This window comes from Chenopodium album, chromosome 3, assembly GCF_948465745.1.
Source record: "Chenopodium album chromosome 3, dcCheAlbu1.1, whole genome shotgun sequence".
NCBI classification, from domain to species: Eukaryota; Viridiplantae; Streptophyta; class Magnoliopsida; order Caryophyllales; family Amaranthaceae; genus Chenopodium; species Chenopodium album.
In genome coordinates, this window is record NC_137836.1 from 70,183,413 (window position 1) to 70,195,719 (window position 12,307).

Below are 12,307 nucleotides of genomic sequence, written 5' to 3' on the forward strand. Positions count from 1 at the left end.
ATGCCCCCTCATTTGTAGCAAAGCAGGAGCTCTAAATCGAATTGACACGGATGTGTCGCACAGGGCATGGGTGTGCTACCCCTGTGATGCACCTAGCATGGAACCTGACACGGGTATGCCAGATTTTACACATGCATGTCAAGGCGAGTGTTGCGTCTTCTTCGTTGAGGCACGCCCATGTCTCCAAAAGCATGGGAGTGTCTTGCTACATTTTCCCATCTTTGCAACACAAGCTTCCTAGCTCCAATTCAAGATGACATTTCTTACAAGCAAGAATTCTAGTTATAGCATTTCATGAGAATTTAGGGATTGACTGATCTCTCATTCATTATTCTACTTCCCGCCAGCCATCCATCCCCTCCCCGTCCCACTTCCCGCAGCACCCTAAGCCCTCATCCTTCCCCTCTTGATTCACGCAAGGGGCGCAACAACTGGTTTTCGTTGTGGGTGTTTTAAAATGGTGGGGGTAAGGGTTGGTGGTGGAAGGATTTCGAAGGGGAAGTTCCCATCTCGTAGAGGGTTAGGGGTAGGGGTTTTGGCCAAGCTAGTTTGGGCTAGATTGGGGATGTGGAGGATGGGGTGGAGGCTGGTCGTAGTAGATTTCGGGGCTGGTGGCTGATGGGAATTAGGGATGGGGGTGACGGTGGTCGTGGTTGGTGCTTGGATGGGGTTTGTTAGGGCTAGTGATGATAGGTGGGGCGAGGGCTAGTGGTGGTTGGGCAATGGTGGGGCAGGGATGGGGTGAGGTCGGCGAGTTTTCTTGAAAAAATCAATTTTTTTCTAAGAAAATTGCCAAAAAAAAAAATGACCATTCACACTACAACATGTGTCATAATTAACTTATTAAACAAGTTATCAACCGTTCAAAAAGGTTGTTTTATTTGTGGAAGACCAACCGATCGGGCCATTTTATTCTTGACAATTTTTCCAAATAAATTTCATGTATGATATATGATAATTTATTTTCTATAATTAAATACTCAGTATTTATTAAGCAAATACACGTTTATATCCTATATTAAGGTTTTTTTTAATAGTAAATTTTAAGAAAACCCTCTCTCTCTCCTCTATCATCACTGAACCACTAGCACCACCTTTTGACTAGCACGACCACTAACACCATCATTCGACCATCTTACAATCACTATCACCACCCATCAACCACTGCACAACCATTAGTTTCACTAGACAACCATCGCACCTCCGCGAGCACCACCCTTTTCCTAAATAGTTAGTTTGGGCCCACTTTACATATGTTCTACTGAGGTGCCTTTTGTTTGGCTTGGCCAGTTTAGGCTCGTAATGGTGGTTGGATGGTCGGCAAGGCCATGGGAGAGGAGGAGAGAGAAGGAAATTGTGGACATGGGAGGGAAGGAGAGAAAAATGAGTGGTCATGGGAGGGGATGGTCGGCATTCGGCAAAGCCATGGGAGGGGATGGTCGGCATTCGGCAAAGCCATGAGGGAGAGAGAGAGAGAGAGAGAGAGAGAGAGAGAGAGAGAGAGAGAGAGGTGATTTTATTTTCCAAAATATCATCACATTAAAAAGAAAGATAATATAGGATATCATTGGAGGCTAGCTGGTAATTAGATACTAAGTACTCCCTATGTCCCTCAATGATAGGCTCTTACGGGCAATTTTCATAGAAACTAATAAACATAAATAAATAAGTACTGTAGTAAAAGTACATTTGAAAATGTAAATTTACATTGGGTATGCAAAAAAGTAGACAAAAAAAAATAATAAAAGTACGTGGAAAATGTAAATTTGCACAAATATTGTTGTAAATTGGAGAGAAATTTGATAAAAATAAAATAAAATAAATAATACTCCCTCTGCCCACGATTATCTGCACCAAACGTCATTTTTGCTGACTTCTAGGCAAAACTTTTAGTGTAATTTAATTGAACGGTTTTTTCACCAAATGCCCTTGAACTTTTCAAAATTTCACCAAATACCCTCAAGTTTTTCAAAAATCACCAAATACCACTGACGTTTGTTAATATTCACACCGTGACCTTAAAATACCCTTGACGTTAAAGTTCCGTTAGCAATAAAATTTAATTCACCAAATGCCCTAACTTTGTTAAATAATTACACAAAATACCCTTATTTTTGTAAAATACAACGTCTAGTTTGAAATTTAAGGAAACTAGTCGTTAGTTTTGATTCTCACCCTTATTTTGCATAAATACTCGATACATAGCATCCCTCTCATTTGTTTAACCACAAATTTTTAACACCATGAGTTATCAATCTAAATCATCCTCCTCAATGTATGAGTACTTTTGTGTAAGAGTTGCAAACATCCTCTATTCATAAAAAGAAGTGTTGGAGACCTCGCAAACAGGGCTAAATGAAATAGAGGTGATTACTTTTACAGGCTTGGGCAGAAAACAAATCGAGCTATAGTTCATATTTATCCAGCGAAATTTAAATAGCAAACTCAAGCCCCTTTTATGCGGCTTGACAATTAGTCTATACCCACCCTAATAAACAGTCTGGGCTTGTCCGCGGGCTAACAGACTCAGAACTTCTTATTGCAAATTTTCTTCTACAACAAGATTTGTTTGCAACTCTTTCACAAAAGCTCTCATACATTGAGGAGGATGATTTAGATTGATAACTCATGGTGTTAAAAATTTGTGGTTAGGCAAATAAGAGGGATGCTATGTATCGATATTTATGCAAAAAAAAAGGGTGAGAATCAAAACTAACAGCTAGTTTCCTTAAATTTCAAACTAGACATTGTACTTCAAAAAATAAGGGTATTTTGTGTAATTATTTAACAAAGTTAGGGCATTTGGTGAATTTAATTTTATTGCTAACGGAATTTTAACGTCAGGGGTTGTTTGAGGTCACGGTGTGAAAATTAGCAAACGTCAGTGGTATTTGGTGAATTTTGAAAAACTTAATGGTATTTGGTGAATTTTTGAAAAGTTCAAGGACATTTGGTGAAAATCCCGTTAATTAAATTGTAAAAAGGATGGAGATAAAAGAGAGAAAGGGTCCCACATTTTTATGTTTGTTAGTGGGTTAAAGTGAGTGGTAAATAGGAGAGAGAAAATGATCTCATATGTTTAAGTTAAATGGTCTTTTTACATTTTAAAATTAGAGGAGAAATAAAAAATTATTACACATAATAGAAAGCACCCAGTTATGGCAAATGTTGCATATAATTGTGGGCGGACGGAGTATTAACGATACTTGAAAAAAGCAAATGAAACCTATCATTTTGAGACTTAAAATTGGCCATAAAAGACTATTAATAAGTGACGGAAGGAGTAATTATTGAACATCTTTGAAATACACAATACATTGGACATGCATGGTTTCCCAAAAAACATTATATAACAAAATTCCTTAATTACATATGCTTTACCTCATCATTAACACCTGAAAATTTAAATGTAAGGCAATTTGGATTCAAAATACATACATTTCCGATCAACTAAACACCATATATGCGATTGCGTCTACACAACTTAATACCTCTCTCAACCTTCCTCCTCCTTTGGACAGTACTCTAGCATTAAGCGATATTAGCTCCGGTTTAGATAAAGGTATCACATTAACACAGCATTCTCACCGATTATGGTTGAATTTGACTTGAATAACATAGCGCATTCTTATCTGATCTACATTGTAAACTATGTACTCGTTGTACAGTAGACTACCCTGAAGTAAATTATAAATGAGAGTATGAGACATCATGTGTGAAATCAGAAGTGACACTCTCCAGAGAATTATTGTTTAGCTAATATGTATTAGTTGCTTACCTTGACATCTTTCTTCTGTACTGGCTTTCCAAAGGGAACAACGACACCATCATCGAGCACCTGGGACTCCAACATATTTGGTTCTGTTGAACCAATTCCTTTCGTGCTGCCATGCAAAAAATTAATTTGAGAACAATGTGAAAGGGCAGGTACAACATTGGATTACATTAGGTTCCTTTTTTTTTTGGCGAATACATTAGGTTCCTAGATATAAAATAAATGAGTTAAAGAATTTTGATCGTAGATCTCAGAGACATTTTACCATTCATTAAAGCTCAAGACAAATTCAGGCATAAAGTAACTTGATACATGTCATTCAGAAAACAACATTAGTCTTTAAGTTTCTAGGTTTTTGGTCTTCAAGTCCTAAATATGCATTTCCACAAATAAGAGAGAACTGTACCAAATGCAAAGAGGAAAGCAGGTAAGTAAGAATTTGTATGCACTAGCACCATGACATGTTATACACAGCAACGGAACTTTTGTGTGTAGAAGAGGCAAGGAATGCTGGGAGCAGGTTTTAAATTAAGCACTTTCAGCTGTCAATCAGATTGAACATGACAAAGAACATATACAAGCAAAGCCTCACCTTAGCTTTCCTGCCGGTAATTTATCTGCATCGTACTTTGAATGTAGAAGCTCCGCCATCTCACCTAATGCCACCTGAAGGATGAGGACAAAACAGTACCATAACCATACAGATGGAAGGTGAAGATAGTTAACCATCAAAGTACAAGAGCAGTAGTTTTAATTAATTTGTCAACAGAAACAGGTCAGTCGAGGCCTTAAAAAACAAACCCTTTCTGGGTGTGAACCTATCTAAATAACATTTAAGAAATACAAAAACCATTATACACATGTGAAGCAGTGAAGTCATAGCTAAACATATCAGTAAAATGTGATTAAAATAGCAGAAAGATTACAATATAATTAAACTCTCATCATTAAAACTTTTAAAAGTGATAAAGCTACTAAGTACTAACAGATACCTCACACAAAAGTAGAACGCCAGTAGGAGCACTACGGCTGGAAAAGCAGTAATTTGCACTCTTGGAGAACATGTCAGCGAAATAAACTCCTTTGCCAAACATATATCCTGTCACAGGTGCTTCAGGCGGAGCAATGCGCAATCCTGGATATAATGAAGTAGGGGCATTCAAAAGGAACATCAATAGTAACTTTGTGAGTAGCAAAAAGCGATAAACTTGCTTGTCTTTTATAGGATTTAGTATTACCTTGAGATAAAATTCCAGTCCAGTTTGTAAGCCGAGAACCATGCCACAACAACATCCTATTTCTTGAGCTAGCAAACTGGTCAGAAACCAAAGCGAGTATATATAAATAGGCACTGAAATCGATCCTATACATAAGACTTCTGATGTACAAATAATGCATTTATATTATAAGAAGCTATGAGAAATTTACCTTTTTAAACTGCTCCTCTTCTCTCTGTCTAGACACTCTAAAAACTTGAACGATATCTACATTATAGTCTGAATGTGTTTTGGCATGAGTATTCTTTGTATACTTCTGGATCTAAACACAGAGAAAGTCAATCCATAAATCTAAAATTTCTGGAATAATATCTTTTACTAGAACTACAATATATCAACAGGGTTCACTTGTGTGATAGTGAGCAGGAACATTAACATCAGACACGTTTCAAGCCAAATGATTGAGAGATTCTCAAAACATCAGTCACACATCAAGGGATGAAGTGCAACAGTGTAGACAACAGCATTGAAAGTAATTTCTTTCAGGGACTTTTACATGATTTATAGGAACTAAACCATGAATTCCCACACGAAGAATGCCACACACACACACACAAAGGTATTTTGAACATCTGAAAATATGGTACCAATGTCATACCATGGAGAATTCTTCTGAATCAACTTCTAGAGGTATCAATTGACAATGAAGTCGTTCATACTGAGCATACAAGGGATCATCCTGCGACAATTTTCAAAGTCAATAAGATACTCGAGAGGACAAAATGTGATGATCAAGAAGCTAAATATATAGTACTTATTCTGACAGGAAGATCAGCTGAACCCATTTACACCAATTTAATTGGCCCAGAGAACAGGCTATCATAAGTATCCTAACAAACAAAAGGCATAAAGGCAAGTGTGTACCTGCATTCCCATATCATCACTCAACAATTTTGTCGCAAGCTCAATTTCACCCAATGCCTCAACCTAACAAATCATAGCAGTAGCAGAGCCATTCAGTACCAATGAGCATCAAGCATCTCTTGTTAAACAATAATAAGACTAGAACTCAAATTTGCAGGAAGATTCATACAATGAAAAGTTAATACCAACAAAGGTAACAAGATAATAAGAAAGCACTATCTGAAGTCAAAGGTTGCAACTATGAAAGCTTACCATTTCTAGTTTGTGTTTCAATTTTTGAGGCGTGTCAATGACAAACTCACCTGCCAGCATTTACAATTATATATATTAAATAAAAGCTTAGCTATAGCCACACTCTATAATAGTGTTAAAGGGCCAACTGATACACATTTGTGAAACTTCGAAAGTAAAGGAAGGGCCAAAACAATGAAAACAAACTTCAAAATAATTCCACCTAGATGAGCAAAATTAACTTACACATCTTCTTAAACCCAAAATCATGAGGAATGACAGTATAGAATTCCCTGAAAAAGATAGCAATGCATGGGTTTTACTAGAATGGACATGAAGAGGAATTTAAAAGACAAACAATAAGTATATTCATATATAACAAGCTGATCTGCCAAGAAGTATCCAAGGAAATAGACACGGTGAACAGAAACTCACCCACTTAATTGCTCAACTAGCTTTTTATTTGATTGCCCAATGACTTCAGAAAGCCTCTTCAAAACATCATAACCCTACATCCAGGCAACAGGATCAAGAAACTGTAATCAAGTTGAGTGCATAACTGATGTAGGAAAGCAGACTATACAACTGAATATTTGATTAAACAATTGAAGAGCTGCTGAACAATGTGCTTTACCATAAGGCCACCAACTTTTAAGTTGATTGGCAAATCAAAATGAAATTTCCTTAAATCAAACATATGAATAACCAGCATCAGAAATACTGGCATTTAAATCAATTTTTAAAAGTAGACAAACATGAGACAAGCATAAGCTTCTATAGATAGAAATAACCAAAGGGAAGGTTGGGATTTTTTAAGCCTTGATCAACTATTTTTGCTAAAATTGTAAATAATAACACTAGCACATTTATTCCAGAAATTTGGGCCTTGAAATGCACATCAATGTGAATTACTCAACCCTTAGTAGTCACTCTGTATTATAATTGACAAGGTAAGGGTATCATCACTTCTTTTGGGGGGAGAAGACAACTACTTTGCAGCAAGTATACTATTATTACAATGACATCATCATTTATTAGATAACAACAGATGCTACCTAACCAGGACAACTTCAAGGTCTAATCAACATTTACATTTTTACAATAAGCAAAGTTTGAACAATAAATTTAAATAACCTTTAAAATTGTGGACTTGCTTAACTTTCCAAGTGGTAACTTCTCAGCATTGTATCCTGAACAATAAAAAGGAAAATACATTAAAAATATGAAACTAAAAGATAACACAAAATAGTTAATTAAGCAGAAAATAAGAGTGCTCTGTTGCAATCAATTTCTGAGAAACCAGCACATCACAACCCCTTTTCGGCTTTCCCCCCACACAAGAAAAATTGAACATCTGATAATGAAAGCAAACACTCAATGAATATCTATGAATAATAAACACCAGAAACTACTTCTCAGCACAATTACATTTTTTAGTTAACAGCACAATTACATTTTTTAGTTAAGTTTTTCCAAAGGAAAGCAGGATTAAAAAAAAATTAGGTATCTAGATATTGACCTATTTCCATCATCTGCTGTCTCATCATGCTGATATTGCATATAAGAGAAATAAACTTTGCAACACTTGGCTCAAGTTTGCTTTCCTGAGGTTGAATGTTAGTACAAGCAGACGGCTTCTCATGGTCCTGAAAGTGAACATAAACATAATATTTCAAGATCAGGAAAAATGAGCATCCAGCAACCAAGTTATATACTATTATAAACTAACAACTAAAGCTACAAATACTGTATCCTAATCCTGACGTAATGACTCGTACACTATATTGTAACTCCCCAAGCATACCACAGATATCTGCATAAAGGAAGATGTAGTCTCCAAAACCTACTGCATCCAAATATTCAGGTAGAACAAAATATGTTCAATACAACAGAAAATGAACTCAATTTATACCTGTTCCTTCTCACTGTAATCCATTTCCAACCATGTGTAGCACTTTGGGTAAGAAACAAAATCTTTTCGATTGGACCAATGATTTTTTGTCTTGGCCAAAAACTTCGCCTCAAATTCTTCGGTAGCACTTTCCCGACATGAATAGGGACCAAACAACTTATCTTGACCCTTCACACCTACTCTGCCCCATCTATTGTAAACCATGTATAGACCACCACCATCAACTTCTGCACTTGTACAAGAAGCAGGTAAATGGAATTTTGCTGAGCAGTGAAGGTGCAAGAAGCATATACTAGCATTGACACTTTGACAGATATATAAATTCAAGAATAGAGGCACTATAAAAATAATCAGATAAATTAATAATACTATGCATTGATAAACATCACAGTAACATATTCTAATAAATAATTTGAAGATTTTGAACAAAAGAATTACAACCCATTTTCAAGGACTGGAAAAATATATTTATACTTAATTACTTATGTTTAACTTCACTAAATGAAAAAATAATATATAAATATATTTTTCTTTAAACATAAAATCTTTAGCATACCAAAGAGTGTTAAGTCAGTTAACAAACTCTTAAACTCACCGAGAACTTGAATCATATAAAACTTGTTGTTGTTGTCCCCTACATTGGTCTGGTTCAACATGGCATCATAAATGTCATCACCCTAACATCAGAAAAGTTCATTATCAGTACAACAGTACCTAAAGTGATTTTCAAACCCTCCCCCACCGCACCCCCCCCCCCCCAAAAAAAAAAATTAATAAAAAAAATAATAATTTAAATTAAAATATATCCCTCGTGTCATACAAACTTAATCAAGTAAACAAAAGTTACCAGTTCCAAAACATGATATGAACTTTTTATATGGTCTGGAAGCCATTGATCCAAGACAGCTGAACCTTTCTTAGTCGCTTTCACCAGCTTCTCCTTCTTAACCTCCTTTACCATCTCTTCGTCTTGTCTATCTTCTTCTCCCTCTCTTCCTTTAGCTTAACATACCGCCACAATATTGAAATCATGAACCAGCAGAAGAATATTTTTATTTTATATATATATATATATATATATATATATATATATATATATATATATATATATATATATATATATCAATGGAACTTGAAGTTGGTGGAAATCCTGTCGTATTACCCCCCAAGGTTTCACTTTTCAACATTTATTCTTAATTGTGTAAGTTATCATAAGATTAAACTCCCTCTGACTTGAGATAAGTGTCATTACACTCAAGTTCCATTAATCCAAAACATTTATCAAATGCAACGTGTTATTGCAAAAGTAAATGTCACATTATAGCAATAATGTAGGATTGTAGACAATCTTATATAAACAATGCAAAATTTAGAATCTGTACGATACCAATGAGATTTCAACTAGGTTTATCCAGCTCTTAATATGTGACCGTAGAGACTCCTTAAAGTTAAAAGGGACTTATAATTTGTACAAAGACTATATTTGCTCCAATGTACTAATAGCAAAGTATAGAGTCTGCCTAGCTTGGGGACAATTAAAAAGAAATATTTGTATCAACCACATTGAGTTTGTTATATAAGGTGCAAACAATACATTCAAATGCACTTCCTATTGACTATTAACCACATTTGGAATTTAATCCAAACCCATTAGCCTTTCTCAGTATATACAATTCACATAACATAACTACGCATTTGAAAATGTAACCTCTTCCAAACAAGCCAAATGAGTCAACCAACTTCTTCCGAAAGTCATAACAATTGTTAACTTCCACCAAAACCTAATGAAGGTGTTGTTTTGATACCAATGTGAATTTCAAATTTTACTTTTTTGAGTATTCTAAAATTTCTAATAGGCTAAAATCACAATGTTGTGCTTCATATCATTAAATTTCCAATCTACCATATAAAATTTGACAATTAAACATACACAAAAACAAAATAACTCGAAATCGAAAACCAACAATTGAAAATTGGCAAGAAAATAGCAAGAAATATACCATCCCCATCAATAGCAGAAGAATCACAAAGCCTTTGAATAATCTCCTTCTTAGTTCCACTACTAGAAACCCCTCTTTTAGAAGCTTCTTTCCGCAATTTCTGAATATTCATCCCTTGTAATCTCTCAATTTCACAAATTTCATCATACCCATTTCCAATTTCCTCATTAATTCCATCTTCATCAACCCTTTCCCTCTTCTTCGCCGCCCTCGTATTCGGAGCATCATCATCCTTGACAATGCCTTCTTTGCTAAGGGCTTCTTCCAGCCTCCGCACCTACAATTCAACAAAAATCCAATTCATTAATACAAGTATAAAATTGTTCGAAACCAATATTAGTCGTGTTCGTGCATGACAAAATCACGCGCTTACCAAAGTGGGTTTGGTACCGGAAGTGTCAAGGGAGCGTTTGGAGAGTTCGGCTCGAAGTTCAAGGACTTTTAAATGGGTAGCCATTTTTGTTACAGAAGAAGTAGAATAGCTTTGTGTGTTGAGTTATGGAGTTGAGAGACAAAGGAAGTGCGGTTGAATTTAAGAAAGTTGGAATTCGAAATGAAAATTAGGAGAAGCTTGCCAAGGAAGGGAGAGACCTGAGACCGAGAGAGAGTTTTCAGTGGTGTGCACGATTGATTTTTTTTTTAATTTTTTTTTATTTTTATTTTTGTGCTTTTTGGCGCCGGTTTTACAAATGTTTTTTTTTTTTTTTTTTTTTACTTAAACAGTAGCATTCATTACTTGGGTATTACCCTATTAAAACATTACATCCTAAGTTTAACAAAACTGCTTATGTTCAAAATGCAGTCATTAAACAAACATCGTCTACTAAACCATTCTAAATATTTACTACCAAAGTTTTTGAAACATTCCAAAGAGACATATAAACATAGCTCAATAAAACTAAGGAGCTTGGGTAATAGCTTTGAGATCCGCATCAAAAGCTACTGCAGCACTGATAGGACAGACAAAATGATCGATATGACCAAGACTCATGTCCATAGCGTATTTTGCCAGGTAATGAGCAACACAATTAAGCTCCCTTGGGATAGTGTTGAAAATGACAGTCATTTCCCTATTGTTTAGAAGTCAAGCAACATCAATGATAACAGCTGCCAATTCATTGTTCATAATGTCACTTTCCCTATTAAGAAGACCTCTGATTCTTTCAGCATCAGATTCAACTTCAAGAAACTGAAGGGACATTGCTCTAGCATAATTCAAGCCCTCCCTCAAAGCATACAGTTCTGCTCCAAGCGCATTAGGAGCATTGTACTTGCTAGAATATCCAAAATGCCATTCTCCTTTTGCTGTTCTGAAAACACCACCCCCTCCTCCTAGTTCAGAGGAAATCCAAGCACTATCTGTGTTGAGCTTTAAAAAACCTATCTTTGGGGGTCTCCAACTAGCAAGCTTAGGCAAAGAAGGGCCTGCTTCATCACCTACTTTTTCCTTTCCTTTCCAAACTCCCTGTAAGACAAAGGTATTAATCTGATAATCTATAATAAATATGTTAAAAACAGAATTACAATTATATATCTCTGCATTGAAAATGACACCATTTCGAAGCTTCCAAATTTGCCACATTCCCATGATAAAAATGCATTTCCATTTTGGAGTCTGTTTGAAATTGTAAGCAATCCAGTCTGTCCAATCACTATTCATGAAGATATGATAGTTAAAGGTTGGAGGGGGTTTAAGTTTCATGAAAATCATCTTTCATAAAACAATGGAAGAACTACAGTCTCTGAATAGATGAATGAAAGTTTCATCATGGCTTTCACATCTAGTACAGATTGCATCAAACCCAGGGATTCTGGTTGAGAGAAGAGAAGCTGTTGGAATAATGGACTGTACACAATTCCACATGAACATTTTATATTTGAAAGACACTTTGATTTTCCAAAAGGATTTCCAATTAAAAGAAAAGGGGAGAGGAATTTTGTTTGGGTTAGTGGAAGTGAAATAAGCAGATTTGACTGTGAAAACCCCTGAATGATGAAACTTCCATCATAGAAAGAGGAGTACTTAAGATGAGGGGAATCAAATCAGGAGGAAGTAGATATTTGATATCATCAATGTACCATTTCCCCTCTCTAATGATGTTAGAGACTCTCCAGTGACACTTTGATTGAGGGACATCTGATTCAATGAGTTGATAAAGAGGTGCTTCATCTACCCAATGATGATACCATAAAGATGTATCCTCTCCATTACCAATCCTAATTATGATACCCTTAAAAAGAAGATCCA

The 12,307-nt window shown here is 35.6% G+C and overlaps 1 protein-coding gene across 1 annotated transcript; it reads right to left on the minus strand.

The window, feature by feature from the left end:
* Positions 1 to 3,284: 3,284 nt before the first annotated feature.
* LOC145615463 (poly [ADP-ribose] polymerase 2-like) lies at positions 3,285 to 10,642 on the minus strand. The gene is made up of 18 exons (XM_081670541.1): positions 10,433 to 10,642; positions 10,060 to 10,336; positions 8,907 to 9,061; positions 8,655 to 8,736; positions 8,060 to 8,286; positions 7,667 to 7,793; positions 7,282 to 7,337; positions 6,583 to 6,656; positions 6,394 to 6,440; positions 6,169 to 6,218; positions 5,917 to 5,979; positions 5,651 to 5,731; positions 5,204 to 5,314; positions 5,014 to 5,089; positions 4,768 to 4,910; positions 4,368 to 4,441; positions 3,779 to 3,884; positions 3,285 to 3,677 (listed from the first exon to the last, which is right to left on the minus strand). The coding sequence occupies exons 1-18, from the start codon at positions 10,514 to 10,516 to the stop codon at positions 3,585 to 3,587; spliced, it is 1,926 nt and encodes a 641-aa protein (XP_081526667.1). The 5' UTR covers positions 10,517 to 10,642; the 3' UTR covers positions 3,285 to 3,584.
* Positions 10,643 to 12,307: the final 1,665 nt, after the last annotated feature.